At 48.2% G+C, this 19,307-nt stretch overlaps 1 protein-coding gene across 1 annotated transcript; it reads left to right on the top strand.

Annotated features, from left to right (window-relative positions):
* Positions 1–1,430: 1,430 nt before the first annotated feature.
* On the top strand, positions 1,431–18,248 carry URM1 (ubiquitin related modifier 1). The gene is made up of 5 exons (XM_041406938.1): positions 1,431–1,503; positions 4,156–4,226; positions 16,155–16,236; positions 17,233–17,281; positions 17,996–18,248. The coding sequence occupies exons 1-5, from the start codon at positions 1,469–1,471 to the stop codon at positions 18,062–18,064; spliced, it is 306 nt and encodes a 101-aa protein (XP_041262872.1). The 5' UTR covers positions 1,431–1,468; the 3' UTR covers positions 18,065–18,248.
* The last annotated feature ends 1,059 nt before the right edge of the window (positions 18,249–19,307 follow it).

Raw genomic sequence — 19,307 nt, 5'->3', positions numbered from 1 at the left:
ACACAGAACGCTTCACTCATTTCTGAAGTAAAGATTTTTGTTGAAGGCTTCTTTCCTCAGCCGTTTTTCCACACAGCTCCATCCTGGGCCATATCTCCGAGATACTCAAAAGCCTTGTGATTTAGGGATATATAAAATCCAGCTGGAATTTTTGGATGAAGACCACGGTCAACAGCTTCACGGCTCTGCCATCACGTAACCCCGGCAGCGACGGCAGCATTCATGTGCCGGAGGGACCAGCCTTTCCTGGGGCCCAGCCCAGAGAATGATCTCCTCGGAGAACAAAAGGCCATTACAAACACCACCACCTTCTGCTCCCGGGGTTAGGCGTACTCTGACCCCCGTTAGCATAAACGAAGAGCAATCTGTCTGTGTAAATTTATGCCCCTTACGCATAATGCATCATGTATATGCATAGCTATTACATTTCTATGTGCATGTGTGCACATGTACATGTATTTTTTAATCCCAAACCCTCCTGAGTGGAGGGAGGGTTAAGAGGCTGCAGTTTTTCTACCAGTGCTGCCCCTGTGCAGCTCTGGGGGAGAAGCACAGCCCAGCTGTCACCGCCATGGCTGCGCTCTGCCTGTGTACACGGGCCTTCTCTGGGGACGGGAGGGGAAAACAAACAGGCGACAGATGTGAGCCGCGTTGTTTAACGCTGTGCTGGGGGTGCCTGGCGCCGTGGGGATGTGCTGGCTGGCAGGGGATGCTCAACAGCCACCCCTGATGCAGCGCTGCATCTTCCCGGTGGTGCCAGGAGCTGTGGCTAGCATCACCCAGCTGTTTCTGGCCCCCCGCAGCAATCCCGAGGAGCTGCGAGGCAGCAGGGTGGCATCACAGCATCACAGAGGGCTGGGAGGGATTCAGTCTGAGTCCTGCAGCAGGCGAACAGGAACACCTCCAGGTGGGCTTGGAATGTCCCACCCTCCTCGGACACCTGTTCCAGTGCTCTGCCATCCTCAGTGTAAAGCAGTTCTTCCTCATGGAGAACTTCTGGTGCTGTAGCAGCTTTGCTTTGCTGCCAAGCCCCGCTGGGAGCCCGTGTGCAGCTGCTGCCTCTGCACAGCCCGAGTGCTCTGAGCCAACAGGGCCCCGCCTGTGCCTCTGAGCACGCCAAGGGAGCTCTGTGCGCGGCCAAGCCTCAACCTGGTGCAGAAACCGGTATTTTAAAATAACACCGCCTGGCACCGGCGCCCAGGTGTTTTAAAATAACGCCACCGGGGGCACGAGCCGCACTGCCCGCCGCGCCCGGCACTGCGGGAGCTCCTCCGGGGGAGGAAGAGGAGCGGGCAGGAAGAATGAGGAGAGGGGAGGAAGATGGAGCAGGGAGCAAGAGGAGCGGGAGGGATCCGGGCCGCGGACACAGCCTAGGCCGCCCCCGGCGCGGCACGGCGGGACCGGAAATCTCCCGCGGCACTTCCGGCGCGGCCGCGCGCGCCCGCCCCTCCCGCCCGCCGCCGCCAAGATGGCGGCGCCCGTGTCGCTGCAGGTGGAGTTCGGGTGAGCGCGGGCGGCGGGGCCGGGCGGAGGGCAGGGCCGGGCCGGGCAGGGCCGGGATGGGCCCCGATGGGCCGGCCCCTCGGTGAGGCGGCTGCGGCGTTGCGATGGGGCGGCTGCTGCCTGCGGCCTGGGGGGCCGCTACGGGCGCGTCTGGGCCCGGGCGCGGCCGCTGTGGCAGGGCTGCGGGCCGGGGTAGCGGGAGCGGCCGCTGCCGGGGAAGCGGGGAACCAGACATCGGCGGGAGGGGCCGGACACCGCCGGAGGGTGTCCGCAGCGTGGGGCCGGGCCGTCTGCCCGTCTGTCCCGGGGCCTCGCTCCCGTCTCTCTGTGAACGTCCTGTGCCAGGCCTTTCTTTTTCTTTCACCTCTTTCAACCTCTTTTGAGTTGTTCAGGATTTTTTTTTTCATTTTAATTATTAAAATAATTTATGAAAACCTCCCCCTCGTTTCTCGGCTTTTTTTTCCTGAGCACTGTCTGTGTGTGTTTGTGTGTGGACACGTGCCCTCACTGTGCTTTGTGTTTGAGCCCTGTCAGGTCTGTAAAGCTGCCAGGTTCTCACTCTGTAGCATTTCAGTTTCCAGGCCTTTGCTGCTGTAGTATCAGCATTGCTCATGCTCTGGCCCTGGGATCTTAAAGCATTTGCAGTGGAAGCTGTGCATATTTGTGGCAATACTTGTGTTATTTCGTTAAAGCCTCCTTTTAGCAGAAGCTAAAAGGCTGCTATTTATTCGCTTTTTCCCACCCTTTCACGAACACAGAGATGCCATAACCCTTTAAATACCCTTCTCCTTAAGAATCCTTTCCTCTATCTTTCCCGCTTCCAGCTGCAGCAACTCTCCTGATTTTCCCAGAAGAGTGAGATGCATTTTTGCTTCCCTTGGAAATGCATAAATGAGCTCTCTATGTAGGAACCACAGCTGAGTTCCCCGCAGCTCTCTCCTTACAGAAGGACCTTATCTTGCAATCTACATTTCCCGCTGTAACAAAGCGTGACCTTGTTTTCATTGCGTGAAAAAATGTTTTTCATATAATTGTTATGACTTGTTCCCTCGCATGAATCTCGGCTCATGTTAATAATCACTGCTTCAATTTTGAGATAACTATTTGTTGTGAGCTGGTGGAAGAACACCAACAGAGTGCTCTTTAGCAGAGCTGCTGCATATAAGTAATGCTGCTGAAACATAACAAGGGTTCTGTTGTGCTCTGCCATTGCAGAGCCAAGGAAACCTACTGTGGCATTTTTAGATATTGGATTTAAGGGAACTTAATAACATCTGGAAGTATCTTTGTTGATACTTAGGTAAGGATTGCTTGTTTTAAATATTTCTCTTTATTATGTTGGTTTCCAAGGGAGGAGAGGCACCAGTAAGTTCCCAGGAAGTAACTTCATAGGAAAATTTTTCCAAAGTCATTGGCATTTAAGTTGGAAGAACATTTTGCCACAATTTTATGCCCTTTAAAAATGGGTAGGTAATTTTGCTACCTCAGTTTAATATTAAGTGAACTGAGTTTTTTAAGAGTTCTGTAGTTGTTAAAGCTTTGGCCAGCGTAGAGTTCGGTGTAGAGTCAAAAGCTCACACTCTCTGCTGCTGTGTCCTGTAACTTCAAGTAGCTTTTGTGTTTATTGTCATGTCCCTACTCACATGGTACAAGTTTTATAACTTGAGTTTGGCCTGTGGCCTCACAACATCATAGAAAAATGATTGATGTTGGTAAAGCTCAAGATTTTCACAACTGTACTTTTTCCAGAACAGGAGTAGAGGCAAGGAGCTTGCTGAGGCTTCTAAGCTGTAGTTACAAAAATTAATTACTCTTTGAAGAGGCTAAGGTGAGATGCCTGGACCCAATTCAAATCCCATTCTTTTCCAGCGTGAGGACCAGCTCCTTTACCTGCCAGCCTCTGCATGTGCTGCTCACACCTGATCTCCTGTGCTTGCAGAGACCATCAGTTGTTATCTGAGGGCATTCCCTCATCAATTCAAAGTGTCACAAAAGGGATGAACATCAGGTTGTTCAATGGGGGAAGATTGTGTATTTATTTATTTCTGTTTTACCCTGTCACACTCATCACCCAGACAGGTCTCCCTCTCTGGGACACTTTGTAGATCAAGAAAGAGTTGCCAGCACTCTCAGGCTGCTGGCTCTGACTTGCTCTGTAACTTCGTGCGAGTCATTTCCCCTTTCTGTGTGTCCTCACTTGGGAACTGGAGGAACATTTATTCCAGAAGGATGCTCAGTTTTTGGGATTTCTGGCCAGCAGGTGTTAGGGGTGAGCAGTGTTGCATGGAGTGTGGTGGCTGTGGTGCTGTTTGAGTGGAAGCAGTGCTGGTGGCTGGAGAGGGAAGCAGCTCTGCACAGCGGTTTGGGAGCTCATGGAGATGGGAACCATCCTCCCATTCCACTGGATGATGCCTGGCACCGTGGGGTTCTGGCTGCTGCAGAGCCTCCTCTCTGTGCTGGCAGTGGGAGCTGGCAGCTTCCCCTGTGGACTTCTGGTTTGTGACAGGAAAAAAAGGACAAAGGGAATCCTGTGCTAAATATAGTCTGTGTCATTTGTTTTCTCTGTTGTGGCATCTATGTAAATCGCCTCTTTTGTGCTGCCTTCTTTTGACAATAAAGCAAAATCTCAGTGGTTCATTGTTTTTATTTCAGAGGTGGTGCAGAACTCTTATTCGATGGTGTCAAAAAGCATCAGGTGACTTTGCCCTGTCAACCAGAGCCTTGTGAGTATCAGAACCTGTTGGATAACTTCACAGAGTAACAACAAACGAAACAAAGCTGGTTTGTACAGCACTTAGAGTTGCCAGCAAGGATCAAAGTATTTTAAAAGCTCTTTCAGACATGCCATGGATCAGGCAGCTTGGCAAACAGGGGTTAGTTCTCAAAGTCTGAGGTCTTTCCTGTCCTCTAAGCACTTGTGAATCAAGTCCTTCCTTAAGACTTTTGCCTCCCTCCTGCTGGATAGACAACAGCCTCTGGATGTTTCCATCAAGTCTACGTTTGTCTTCCTTGGTACTTGAAACCACCAATAACATCCTTTCTGCTTTGTTTTTTCCTGCCTGTTCTGAGGTTTCCAAGAGGCACATATATATATGTGTGTGTGTGTTTATGTGGTGTAGAGATATGTGGGGGGAGTGTGTAGCAATGTAACATAAATGTTGTTTATCTACTCATTTGACTTTTCAGGTAAACGTGATGATTTTAATATGAACTCTGCAGCTGAAAACAATAAACCTAATGCTCACATTAGGTTGCTGGACATCCTGCCCATGACCTTCACTGCAGTAAAAGCCAGGACTTCAGTGTTCAAGGGATAAGCAACCATAATTCCTGGTTTGCAATTTGGAATATCAATACTGAGCAGTGCTGCCCTAACTCACTCACTTGTGTGCATACTTCAGTCGTAGTGTAATTTTGCCACAGGTATGTTCTGAATTTTTCCAGTTAGATAGCACTGCTTTATACAATTGGAGTGGGATTATAAACCAAAATAACAAAAAGCCATGTGGGAATATTAGCAACCAATAGCTCACAAATGGCTGATACCATAATCTAGGTGCTGGGAGCCTCCAGGCCTGAAATCTTTTTGCTGTGCCTGGAAGCAATTAGAGATTGGTAGAAGTGCTTTTGATGCTCGGACATAAGTATGTGTAATTCAAATATAATAGGAATGCTGCAATATTGTGTTATCTTGTGGTTAAGGACAGAGACTAAGGCTCCAGAAACATGACCTGATGCTGATTTGCTTTGTGAGTTTAGTCATGTTGCTTAACTTTCCCCTGTTGCTAGTGATACTTTCATGTATCACAAGAGAATTCAGCATTAAATTCCAGCACTGTTGAAGCACTTAAGATCCTTAAATGAAAGGTAGTGAAGAAATGCTAAAACAGTCATTTAGCTGATTTATAAACTTGGGGGCTAGAGCATAATTTTCTCCAGTGCTCTGCAAATTTAAAATACCCAGTAACACCCACTGTTTTGGTGGTGTTCATCCATGATCAGATGCTGAAGAAAAGGGGGTTATTACAGGAGATGCTTATTTCTGCCAGGGGAGGGGAGGCTGTTTATACCAAAGAGGGATTCCTCCAGCCTGTCAGCAGAGCAGTTGTATGTCTCCTGATCCATTCCCACTTGAAGCTGCTCTGAAGACTTCTGCAGCCTTAGTTGGATCTGCATTTATCCTAAGGGATAAATCTCTCCCTGAAGGTCTGTCTCAGCCTCAGCATTCAAACTCCTGATCTCCAGTGATTCATTCCAGGTTCAGCTAACCCATTATTGCTCCCAGCTTTTCCCTCTGCCTTGTTTTCCAGACGCTGCTGTCCCTGTGACAGGAGTGGCAGAGCTGGCAGTGCCCCCTTGTCAACTCTCCTGGTTTGCTGCTGTCTTTTGCCTTGGCTGTCAGGGAGGTTTCATTTTGGGGCTGGTTGTGGATTGCAGCATCTGAGGAGCATAAACTGAGCTGTGAGGCAGCTGCTGTAGTGACATTTACACCCAGCCCAGGGATGGGGCAGGCAGAGGTGGCCCGAATGTCTGACAGTCAGGGATTACTGGAAACACCCCTCATGATACATCCAGAAGACAATTATGTTGTAGTGGTGAGGAATCAGTGGAATCATATCAGAAAATATGAATAATTTTCTTGAAATTTTGTGTTGTTCTTAATGCTGTGTATTTCCCTGGTTCACACCAAGAAATTTTAACTTTCCTATCTCTGGGTAAATAAAGATATGCATAGCCAGGTCCCTGCTGCCCTCGTGCAGCCAGAATTGCAATGATTAGAGGAATAAAAGAGCTCAGTTCTACTGGGCACATCCTGTTGCTTACCTTACCCTGAATGTCCATCACTGAATTCTCCAGGGAAAGACCTGTAGTATGAACACTACTCGAAGACCTGCACTTCTAACCCCATTTTAAGTGATTTCATTAGCTGCCAATTTTATTTTTGGCCATTTTGGCCTCTCTTACCTACTCTTCCTTTTTTCTAGGTTATTTTTGTCTTTGTCCTCCTTTTTGCAGAACAGTTGCTTCTCTCTGGGTTATGGGGCCCACCTATATTTTAATTGTTTAGGCGTTTTTATATATATCCCAGAAGGGAAGGGAGGTGGAAGATTATATGAAGAAATACCTACAAATATTTACATTAATAAAACAAGTTGTGCTCCATAGTTGGCAGGGGCAGTCAGTGTTCTCTAAATGATAATGTTGCTTGAGCAAACCCTTTATATGGTCATTTCTTTTTTCTGGTAACAGGCACTAGATGGCAAGTAGGTGGGTTCCAGATCCAGTTAACTTTTCCAAGAAGATTTGATTCTCTGTTCTGTTCTGATGCTTGGAGTTGGACTCCTGGAGGGGTTGGGAAAGGCAGGAGGAAGAAGGGAGCTGCAAATGGGACAAGAGCAAGCCACAAGGGATGCAGCCGCATGGCAGGACCTATTTTTACTATCTGAGGGGCATTTTATATCCTGATGTCAGTTCTTCAGCTGTTCTTTATTTCCAAAGCAGAGCTGTCTCAGCCTGCATTTTGAAGTTGCTGCCAAAGTGGGACCTTAGCAAGGTGTGGTGTATGTGCAGATGTACCTGAGCCACACTTCGTGCAGGACTGTGTAATCTTGTAGAGCTGTTGCCTTAAGAAGATCTCAAGTTAAATAAGAATCTTGTCCCAAATTTCTGGCTGTCCTGGTGATTTCACTGATAATGCTGTTTGAGGATCTAAAGGCATTATGCCCTGTTGGCTTCTTCTGCATAAAAACAGTGTGTGTGGGAGAAAGCAGCTGGGGGAATAACGATATTTGTCACACGGAGAGAGGTTTAAATTGGCAGGGAAATCAACTTTATTTTCAAGCATCTAAGAGGCTATTAGAGACAATGGAGCATAAAAGAGAGAAACCCTAGATTAAAAACTGAAAATGTATTTGGCAGCCTCCTCCTGAAACAAGCCACAGTAATTTAACCAAGTGCTTCAGTAATCAAATAGATCATTGTATGACGGCTCTGCAAGTGATGCTGGAGCTCCTTCCTCCATCTCGCTGGGACTCACAGTGGTGGATTTGTCCTGGCCATGTGAGTTGCATGGATGCTGTTGGAAGGGTAGGAAGTCACAGGCATTGTTTAACCCTTGTAGTTGTTTCAGGTTTAGCTCAGCTGTATCATCTGATGACGAGTGTTTACAAAATAACTGTGCTGTGGTGTTTTCTGGATGTTGTACCCAGAGGTTGGGGTTGTGTGTAAAGTGTCTGGCACTTGTGCTGCGGGCTGCTCAGCTGCTGTCACAGACCTTTGAATTCCAACTTCTCATGTGGCTTCAGTGGTGGGACTCGTGTATTTGGAACAGCAGTTTCACTGGTGCTCACTGGGACCTTCTGGGCTGATCAAGAATTCACACTCTGTTATGGCACTTTACAAGTCTGGAAGGTTAAATTATTAATCAGCATGTTTTGGTAATTGTTTGTGGTTTTCCTTTGCCAAAACTCCAGGGAAAAAAAGCCCACTGCCAATCAGATTTTTTTAGAGGGAAAATTAAAATAATCTGCCAAATACTGCTTATGTTGAGTCCCTGTAGAGAAGAGCATGGTGTGATCCTCGAGAGCTTTGCTTTCCAGGGGCCTTGTTCTGCACAGCATGGAGGGCTGCTGGGGACTTGGGGGCATTCATCTTCTGGGAAAAAAGCCTGGGGATCCTGAGAGATCAGATCCTGTGTTACAGGCAGCGTGGCTTACAAAATACAGCATGACATGTGTTCAGCATTGGCTGGGGTGCTGGACCAAAAGAACCTGTAAAATCCAGAGCAGCAGTTGGCCTTGGCTGCTGGTAAGTGCCTAGTGCTGGGTAGTACATCGTAGTTGAGTCATTAATATTCTGGCCTGCTTTTATTGCTCTATTTATTATTCCTAACATTTTAAAACTTGCTCCAAAGAAAGAATAAAAATATATTTGCTAATGTAGAGGCTTATTAGAAGAATGGTAAAAAAAACCCCATAGATCTGTGGAACTTCATGCAGTCAAATCTTTTTAACCACAGTGTGTGGTACTTGCAGCTCTCAAAGGACTTGGGTTATTCCCCTCCTCGTGCATCCCACTCATGCATCTCTTTTAGGCAGGAAATTACAGATTTGGTGGCAAGGGAAGGGGGCTCAGTGGGTGATGCAGGGTGGGTGCTCAGGCTGGACCCGCTGCCAGCAGTCAGGGTGAGCAGTGTTTGCAGTGTCAGAGCTGTGGCGATGGAGCAGTTCCTGGCCTGGGGCTCAGCTCCGCTCCCTGTTCCGGCGAGGCTGCAGCTCCCTTTGGAGGGAACAGGGAAATAAACGCTTGTCCTCACAGGAGCAGTCCCACCACCCTCCTGGGAGGCCGTGGAGCCGCTTTACCGGATCAGCTCATCCCATCTCATTGTGGAAGGAGCTTCCCAGGCACTGGGAAACCAGCTCTTGTGTGTGAGCAAATCCCTGGGATAACAAAGCCTGGCTTTTACACCCTCCTTCCCAGCCGCTGTATTGCAGTGCGGACACCTAGCAGGATAACCGCTCTGTGCCACCCCCCTCCTCTCGCCCTTTTCTCTTGGTGGGATTTGCTGTGCTGACAGCGCTGTTCAGAGGGTGGCAGCGGAGCAGGGCTGGGGAGGAGGATCCGGGCCCTTTAAACCGCTTAGCATGCGGTTCACACGGCTCCGGGCCAGCTGTTCCTTTCTCCTCCTGCCCTCACTCGCAGGAGTTGTTTGCTGAGCTCAGAGCTCCTGTGCAAAATTGCTTTTCAAAAGAGCCACTTTCTGCTTAATTAAACAATGAGCCGCCGTCCCTCTGCACATCTGTAAAGCTCCCTCCGCAGCCCCTTTATCCCACAAACTGCTCCATTCTTACCTCCATTCACTTGTAAATCTTACCCCCCCCCTCCTCCACCCTGATCATCTCACTGGCCCTTTCTTTTTCCCTTTCAAGTAAGACTGAGGAGCTTGGAGTATCTGTGGGGGTGGCTGGGTTGGGTGGACAGGAATCGGTTTAATGGTGCTTGGCCCTGTATGAAAGCCTAATAATAGCAAAGCAGATCTGAGCCCAAAAGTGAGAAGCGATTTCTGTATTTAGAGGAATAAAATCATGGCAGTTTCCTGAGCTGAGCTGTGACACTGACTCATCCAGCAGCCGGAGGGGACACAGCCACCAGCCAGGCTGGGAGGGGGGCAAGGATTTGACTTCAAGGCATTTTCTGATCCAGCTGGCAGTGCCAGGGAAAGCCCAGCCCAGGGAATTCCCTGGGCCAGGCTGGCTGTGTGCAGAGCAGTGCCAGGCTGCCAGGGAATCCCTCTGCACTCTGGCAGGAGCAGCCACCTTCCTCCGTGGTTCGGGGTTGCACATCAGCTCTGTGTTGTCTCTTTAATAGCAATAAGGTTTTCATTTTCAGCCCTCAGTGTCTGTGCACACACCCAAAACTCAGAAACCAGGAAAATAGGAGAGAGGGGAAATTTCAGTTTGCTGGGTTTTGGCAAAGCTTTACACTGGTGGTTAGTAGTGCATTCTCTGAATTGTCTTGCTGAGAACTTAAAAAAAAATTAACCAGTAACATTCAAGGTTAAACAGGATAAATGAGTGGAAAAGTGATGAGGTGGGATATCTCCTTTATCATTGAGAAGGACAGATTATAGCCAGCGTGATGCAATATCATCTAGTATAGATTGATAGGGAGGAATGAAGAAATGGGAGTCTAGTGCATTAGCAGAAGATTCCTGACTGCAAAAACTATTAGACCATGGCACAGTCTCCTTGGGGTTTGGTAGCAGGTCTACAGTGCTCAGGCCTCTTAAAATCAGAGCAGACAAGGCTCAGGACGGTCTTTTGTTGAGAATAGTTCTGTGCTGGCAGAGGGATAAAATCACAGGACCTGTTAAGGAGATGCTTTTTTTAATGTCTGCGATCCCCAGGCTGGTACTTGGCTGCTGGGGCAATAGTCTTTGAGGCTCTCTCAGCTCCTTCCTTTGACAATTTTGAACGAGAGGCAAGACCCTGGGCCAACACTAGTGATCTGTGATCCTAATTAAAAGAGACAGTTTGGTGCACTGGCATTTATTGGGGAGCCTGAAGTGACAATAGCGTTGGGTGTTACGGGATTAGATGCTCTGACTTTGGAAATGAGTAGGGATTAGGTTTACCCTGAGAATCAGCTCGAAGCTGCTTTTTTTTGTCATGGGAGCTGATGGATCGGGAGGCTTGCTGCTGGCTAGCAGTGGGATTGGAGATCCCTTGAACTTGTATTTCCCTACCAGCAATCTCTGGGGAGTGGAAGATCCCAGGCAGCTCCTCTCCAGTTCATAAACATTGTGATTAAAACCTCAGGGCTGAGAATTGCTGGGTGGTAGCTGGGAACTGAGTCCTCACTGCTGACATGAAGGCTGTGAAAGACCTCTGTGATCCTTTCCCATTTTGTGGATACAAGAAAATTAAGAAGAGCATTGCTTTTCTAGACGAGAAGCAAGAAGAAGACGTCTTAAAGCAATTAAAAATTACAGAAGCCAAGACCTTAGTGTTCATTTGTAGCAGACAAGAACAGATGAGAGCAACAATTGCAATTCTCTTATGCCTGTTACCCTCTAATTAGTTACCCCCTGTACTTAAATCACTGCCCGTTCCAGTGTGTGGCAGGATTGGCTTGTGCACTTGTCAGAGAAAATGGATTTTACTCCTGCTGCAAAATTTGCCTGGCTGCTCACTCTGCGTAATACCAAATCCATTTGCCTGTGACTCCATTTATATCAGCCATTCCAGGTCTTCTTCTGCAGTTTATGGCACACCATGGTCTGCTTCAGAGAGCTATTTGCATATCAGATGGGAGGCTGTTGGAGTTGGAAGGATCCCTTAGATCTGGTTTTGAGCTCTTTTAGAGAGCAGGTTCCTGGAGGGTCTGCTCAGATCCAAAAGCAAAGAGCAGCCATGCACCTGGAAGAGCAGCAGGTACTGGGAGCTGGTTTGTCTGTTTTAAAACAAGCTTCTTAAGCAGGGAAAGGCACATACAAATTGTTTTTCCATACATTTCCATGCAGGCAGGGGGAATAATGGCAGAGGAGCGGCAGGGAAGGGGCTTTGTCATGGTTACAGGCCGGTGGCTGAGAATGTGGGTGGAGCAGCTCTCGTCCAGAGTTAGTGACCTCAGCAAATTGGAGCTCAGCCATGGTCAGTATGATAAATGATCTTATTCTGGGTCAAAGAAATGGTACCCCACAGGGAGGTGTCCGCAAGGTGGCCGGGAAAGCGCTGTGCTCCTGCAGCACTGACCCCTTAGTGACCAGTGCCACATATATCTTATTTACTGCAGACCAGAAGGGAATTTTCCATGGTTCAGCCTTTATAGGGATCCACTATTTCCCTGAAATAATCTCCCAATTCTGCAACCAAGGCAAGAAAATGGGTGTAATTGCACCCAATTCTGGGTGCCCTTCGAGGCTTTGTGCAAGTTGTATGTGGATTTTAGGGCGGGGGACACGGAGATGTCTGGTCCTTGTGTGTGTGTGTGTGAATCTCCGAGTGTCCTCTGCATCTCCCTGGGAGCCAAGGGCTGTGTGTCTGTGTCAACTGGTATCAGGGTTGCACAAAATCATTCCATGTTTCTGCACCTTTATCAGTTCATTGTGAGATCCTTCTAGTGCAACGCCCAGCTTGGTGTTTCTTATTCGAAGCACCTGGTTTCTCTCTGCACACAGTGAGCACCCTGTTTTCTGAGTTGTCACTGATGGATCTGTCAGGCCCAGGAGGTTTTATTGAGCTAGGAAAGATCTATGGATTTCAGCCCAGCTTTTGAGGGTGCAGATGAACCCAGGCAGTGCTAAAATTGACTATTAGATGCATTCCTGTTGCAGAGGAAGCTCAGCAGATTCTTCATGGAAGAGCACTTGGGGCAATGCAGGTGGTCAGGCCTTGGAGGATTAGCAGGACAGAGCAGACTGTGCAGTTCTCTCTGCCTCAGCCAGGAGTGTTTGTGGTGCAGCTGGGCTGAACAGGAGCCCAGGCTATTGGGGCTTGTGTGTGCTCACTGCAGTTCCTGCATCCCGTCCTCTGGCGTGACAAGGCAATGACTTTGTGTCACTGCAAGCGCACATCTCGCTTTCCCGAGCGCCGTTTCGCCGGGTGATGGCTTTTCTGCATACATTGTGGGCTTGAGCTCCCATCTGTGCACTTGAACTAAGCAGTTTTCTCAAACGATTGTCGGTTTTTCTTTTTTTTAATTAACTTTAGATTATTTTTTCCTAAGAATTTGGAGAGGGTTGATGTACTGTTAGCGCAGGCAGCAGAAGCTGTCTCTGTGTAGAAATAAGACAGGGATTTCCTACCATGTGCTTCAGTCCCTCCTTTGCAGTTTGAGAATATTTCCACTTCCTTGGCTTGCTTGTTTCTCCTCTGATGCTGCCAATGGGGAGGACAGTTAATGAGAATTAAGAGTGCATTTTTTAATGTGATATTTGTGTGCTGTGAGTGAAATGGAGTAGGCTACCAAAAATATTTCAATAAGACCATGCAGCAGTGATAAGAATACATCATTACTGGGATGAGCAGGACTCGAGTTGGTGATGCTGGAGCAAAATGCTGTATTGTGTCAGCTCTCACCTGAACCTCCCTCTGGAGCCAAAATGCATGGTGGGTTTTGCAGCCAAATCACAGCACCTGTAGTACAGCTGTGCTCCTGCCAAAGCAGATTCCTCTGTTCTGTGATGGGGGCCAGCTTCAAACCAACATGAGTGTGAAATCACAGCATTGTAATGAAGGTTTAACTTCTCAGCAGATGTGCTGCCTGACCAGGCTGTGATTTTTTTCCTTCTTTATATGTCAGCTGTAGAGAACCTGCTGTTTGCATAGAAAATCCTTGGCCCAAGCAGCTGGAAACCTGTTAGACCCGTAGCATAGTATCAGAAAGAAAATGTCTTAAGAACACTACATATGTCAGCTGTAAGAGATAAGCAGTTGTGCTATAATTTACCTCTTATTATTTCCATCATGAGAATACAGAGTCCTGAGCTGTATTGCTCAGAACTGCTGTTTGAGGCACTGAGCTGCAAGATGGCTTCTCCACAAACCTCTTGCAATGGAAGTAATCCCGTTCCTTTTCAATATCTTACTTGTGGGAAATAGTTTTGGTGTGGCTGTGGTCATCTGTCATCCTTTATAATTGATTTGTTCTAGTAATATTGGTGTATAGCACATAGAGGTATGAAGGTGGGTGAAAAAATTCAATGCTGATAAAGCAGATGAAAGTATTGTCTTAAAGTTGGCTGTGGAGAAAGGGTCTTAATCTTTGTACCTTTTGGAGTGGGCAAGCCCCAGGCATGCATAGGGATGTCTGGGTTTTTTTCCTACTGTTTCAATTCTACAGTCTGTGTGTACGTGACTTCTGGGTAGGAGTAAATGAATGTCAGCTCAGGTGGGACTGAAAATAACATTTGTTATGGGAGGAGATGGGGTGAGGGAGTCTTCCAGCTCAGCCTTGAATAAATCAGTTCCCTCGCCCCTCCGTCCAGGCTGCTTCTAGGTGGCTGCCTTTTATCCAGCTAGTGCAGCGTGTTTCTGTTTAAATGATCTCTCCTGAAAGGTCCCAGAGGAAAGGGCTGCTTATTCCATGCAAGGAGAATGGTATATGGCACAGCTCATTGTTGTGTGCCCTGCTGCAAGTGCATAAATATGAAACAGCTCGCAGGCGATGCTGCAGTGGGGCTGGTGTCCCCTTCACACCCCCTCCCTCTCCTGAAGGCTCCTCTCCATCTTCCTTCCTTTACAGCTTTCATTTCTTGGTGATGGAGAGCGGGAGCCATTTGGGTGTGAGGTCCTGAGGGCTTGACGTTGCAGCAGTGTTTTTCAGGGGAAGGTGGATGTGGTTAACTCTTGTTCTGATGGCTGACCGGCCGCTGTGGTGCCCGTGTGTGTGTGTGTGTGTACATATATGTATGTATGTATGTATGTAAATACACACACCTTCTTAGTGGTGCTCCCTGTCCCCTGTGCATGTTGCCAGGAAGGATGTAGAAAATGGTCTATTTTGTTCTTTTAACTATATATCGTTAAAAGGCAGTCATGGGTTGGCCCCAGGCAGGTGATCCAGCTCACCAGGGAGTTTTGGAGCATAAAGCAGCTCCTTTTGCCCAGATCAGAGTGTTCCAGTGCTTGGAGGTAGCAGTACCTGTTGTGCTCTGGGCAGCCCTGTGGTGAGATTGGGGTTTTGGGGTCAAAGTGCTGGTTTGGAGGCACCAATGCCCTGGGAAAGCAGGGGGAACAGAGGGAATCTCAGAGCATCCCCCTCCCCCTGTCCCCAGGAGAAGAGGCCCCCATCTGCTGCAGATGGACATATCCCCATTGGCTAGTTGATGTGCACCTGTCTACACCAGGGCTGTTCATCCTGGGTGTGACAGAAGCAATGAGAGTGACATTATTTGGAACAAACCCAGTTTGGCTCTGGGTAACATCCATGATCCCATAAAATCCTGGGGTGAGGCCTGGGCTGAGTCAAGCCACTGTAAATGCATATATTATTGCTGGTCATGAAGCAAACACATGGGGAATGGTACACAGAGTGAATTTAACTCAGAGAAGCACATGTGGAAAGATTCCTCATGACTGCAGTGAGCTTACCTCACATAAGAAACCCATCCTGCCATCCCTGCTCCTCCTGGAGCAGGGCTGCAGCCCTCACTGGTGGATTTGTGCCTTCAGAAAGCTTCTTGAAAACAAACAAAACTCTTTTGGGGCTTTCAAAAGGCTGTTTAAAGGAGCCCCGGGAGAATAACTGATTGTGGATTCGGAATGATGAAGTGGTTTGTGGAACAGTGAAATATAGAGGCAAATACAGGAGAACTCCACTTTGCAATTTGTCAGCTTCTCTAAACCCTGTAACGGATTGTTCCCCCCCTCTGTCTCTTCTCACCTCTCCAATAGGAAATTAACTGATGCTATCACTAAAGAAATTGTTTTTGCCTCACAAAGTAAAATTGATACTATAAAAACCCGCCAGCAGTGTCTCCTCCTCCTTTTACATGAAGACAAATCCTTCCTGTCACCTACTGAAATGGAAAGATAAAGGCTGAGCTTTAATAAAGAAGCTCTAAGCATAAAGTGTAGAAGGAGGGAGCAGGCACAGCATGGGGAACACTCCACAGCAGCAGGTGTGATGCTGAGGGATGCTCTAGGTGTCCAAAATGCAACTATGGGCCAGGGCCCTCCTGTCTGTTTAATGCATGGCCATGGACAGGTTTGGGCCCCAGAGCTCCCAATGTCTCCAAGAGCTTGTGCTGGTTTTGGTGCAAAAGTGTCTGTCTTTGGTCCATCCAGGTTCTTAGCCTTGCTTGTTTGGACTTTTTAAATCTAATTAAGTCCACAAAAGAATTAGACATCATTTGTTGGGTGACAAGATATTGCACAGGGTATGGGATGTGCCAGAGACCTGAACATCAGGAATCTGCTGCCAGATTGGTGCTTCAGCAGGAGCTGCATTCCTTCTTAGTGGGATGAGTTTTCTGTGGGGAACCTCTTCTGCCAAACCACAGGGACAGAACTGTCTGTGGCTTTCTTTGCAGCTATCCCCATCCGTCCTGCATGTTCCTCATCTGCTGTTTTGTGGATAAACACTCACTTTGCTCTGGCATCACCAGGAGCCATCAGCTAGTTTGTAAACCCTGTCCTTCCTTCTTCCAGGGGATATCAGAAACCTGCTCAAGTGGATCAAACAGAATCTGTTGAAAGAGCGACCAGAATTATTTTTGCAAGGGGAATCTGTGTAAGTACAACTGTTAGGAATCCTCCTTGTATTTCTCTCTTGATCCCCACAGTTTTTCCTCTGGGGTGGATTTCCTATTGAGTGTGTCAATGACCATGAAAACACGGGATTTGCTTAAGTGGTACTGGGAGGTATCCCACCCACACCTTGCACTGTCCACAGAGAGCATCTTTTGCAACCCTCACCCCAAATCTTTAAACATGAAGCAGGGCCATTTATACTTTCTCTTCATTGTCTCTTGGAACAGAGCAGCACCTGTATCCTCAATTCCAGGAGTTTTAGCAGGTCTGTCTGTTCCCTGCTGACATCACTGGGACTGAAGCAGTCATTCTGAGAAATGCCAACAAATACTTCTTCTGGGAAATGTATTTTTATTATCAAAATGGGGCCAGTCTCATGGAGGGGGGGTAGAAAAAAAAAAGGAAGGCAAGAGAAATGGAGCAGAGTGAGCTGTGCAAGCCATCCCTGACTGCGGGGTGGCGCTGGGGGTGTTTAACATTCGTCACGGATCTTTGTGAGCTGAAGCGTGTGCCAGGTCCCCTGGTAACACGAGAGACAATTGCAGGACACTGAAGATCAAAGAGGGGGAATCCCTTTGCTCAGAATCAGGGGCTTGGAGTGGATCCCAGGTGTTTAGTGCCTCTGCTAGGGGCACTGGAATGGCTTTCCCTGCCTTCACACTGAGCTCTCTGCGCTCGCCTGTCGTGCGTGGGTTTTAATTACCTGGCTTTTCTGCATGGCACGGAAATGCAGTCATCCTGAGCATCCTTGGAAGGGAGCCTTTTCATTCAAATGAGCTTTGGGATTGCTCCTGCGTCCCCTTTATTTGATCTAGAAAGGGCACAGACTGTACCTGTTTCCACCTCCATGCTAGGATCCCTTTTTTGGTGTTACAGGCAGTCAGCCTGTGATCTGTGCTGTGACATCCCTTGTTCTTAACTATTTGTGGAGCTTTTTAGCAGCCCTGTATCCTAATTATTTCTCTCCATTCTGCAGGAGGCCAGGAATTTTGGTGCTCATCAACGAGGCAGACTGGGAACTAATGGTCTGTACTCCTTCAGTTTGACTTTCTTTGTTGAAAATATTGCTCTCTCTCTTCTGTGGTTGCTCTCACAGCAGCTATTTCTGATTCTTGCCCCAAGCAAAGCATCTCATATTTGAGGGGGAAGGGGCAGACTGCAATCTATCTCCTGTACTGTGGCTGTTCAAAAGCCTGGAGCCTCTCTCTAACCTGCTGAGTCTCATCAGCCAAACAGAGTCTGAAGAGAGATCACCCTTCTTCCCTGGTCTCTGGCCCTGGGTTTTGCACCTCTGGCTGCTGGCAGGTCCCCCAACATGTGGGGTGACAGTGGGGGGGCACCTGGGACCATCAGGTCCCAGAACAGAACCGCCTTTCCTGAAGTCAGGTGGTGCCTGGCAGGTAAAGGCCACAGGGAGATTTCAGCTCAAACAGGCACCTGGTAAATGTCTCTTCTCTCAGCCCACTGTTGTGCTCAGACAACAAACATCCCCTCACCACTTCCCTGCCTCAGGCAACACCTGTTCTGTCAAAACCCTGGTCCAGAAAGCGATGTGGGGTGATGAGCACCAGCACTGTGACTGATCTCTCACCTTTGCTTCTGTTAGGATGAAAACATCAGTCTGTCCCCTTCTGCTCTCCCTAATACTCACCATCTTTTTATGTGCTGTTTTCTCTTTGCAGCTTGTATTTGGAAATGACATTTAAACAATTTTTCATTTTTTTTTTCTTGGCCTGCAGGGTGAGCTGGATTATAAACTCCAGGACCAGGATAATGTGCTTTTCATCTCGACATTGCACGGCGGGTGAACTCCTGAAAAAACAAGAGGATGTAAATTGAAATCCCTGCAGAAAAAAAAAAACCAAACAAAAACCTTAACCCACCCAAACCTCTCTTGAACTGCCTGTGTCCAGTCTCTGCATCTTCCCACTGCGTTCACTTGTTCTAGACACCCAAATAAAGCTCCGCCAGCCCGCGGCCTTCTGTCCACCACAACAGCATCCATCTTTTGGTCCTCATTTCACCTCTCCTGACTGCACTTCCAGGTACCCTAACAAGCAGAGAGCACCTCAGCATGTGGGACTTTGTTTTTCTGTGACAGGAGGAAGAGGGGTGCTGAACCCTGAGTAGGATAACATGTCTTAACATGCAGTGAGGTGTTCTGGTGCTGGGAACCAGGATTCTTTTAACACGATGCTTAATGTTGGTACAGTCTCTGCACCAACCATGGGAAGGGTGAGAAAGTGCAAGGAAACAAAAGGGGACTTAACTAGCTTTTCCGTGGGCTAGCAAACATGGCAACTCCAGAACCCTCTGAAGTGACTTTCACCTTGTCATGGTATTTATTTATGGGAAGCAGGAGAGAAATAGGCCTTTTGGGTTTTGTATTTCTGATCCCTCATGCTTTCATACCAGAGCTGAGGCAGGGTAAAGTACTGGCCCATGAATGATATCAATTTATAATGATTTGGTTGGAGGGGAAACAAACCCTCACCCGGCCTGAGACAGCACAGAGTGATCAGGGCAGCAAATGATCTTTCTGTCACCGTGATAGACAGAATTGATCGGGCTGCACTGCATTCTGTGCAGGTGGGAGCTGCAGTCTGGCTGGAGAAGGGCTGGGGCTGCAGATGCACAGTTAAAGTGCCAAGACCTGAGAAAGTCAGTGGCTTTTAACCCTTTGTGTCAGTGGGAGGGAGAGGCTTCTTGCTGCATGCCCTGAGGAAGTCCTGTGAGCACTGTGGAAGTGGGTGTGGGGTTCTGCTATGCGTGGGTGTTGTTGGCTTTCCAGACGTTTCCTCAGAAAGACAGACTGGCCCCTGCCAGCCAGGAGGCTACGGCAAGAGCAGAGAGATGGGCTCAGAGAAGACAGCCTTGGTACCAAGAGGTCTGAAACACGCTGCACGAGTTCCAGGAGTGCCTGCCCAGGGTTGTGCTCCTGCGCTCCCCCCTGCCCCGCTCACCTGTTTGCGCGGCTCCAGCCGCAGGCAGAGGTCCCGGCAGCAGCTCCTGCCTGAGCCGCGGCTGTCGTGGAGCGGAGGGCTCGCCGGT

This window comes from Onychostruthus taczanowskii, unplaced genomic scaffold (genome assembly GCF_017590055.1).
Source record: "Onychostruthus taczanowskii isolate IOZ18803 unplaced genomic scaffold, ASM1759005v1 scaffold25, whole genome shotgun sequence".
NCBI classification, from domain to species: Eukaryota; Metazoa; Chordata; class Aves; order Passeriformes; family Passeridae; genus Onychostruthus; species Onychostruthus taczanowskii.
Note: the sequence above shows the minus strand (reverse complement) of the source record. Positions and strands in the feature narration are given on the sequence as shown.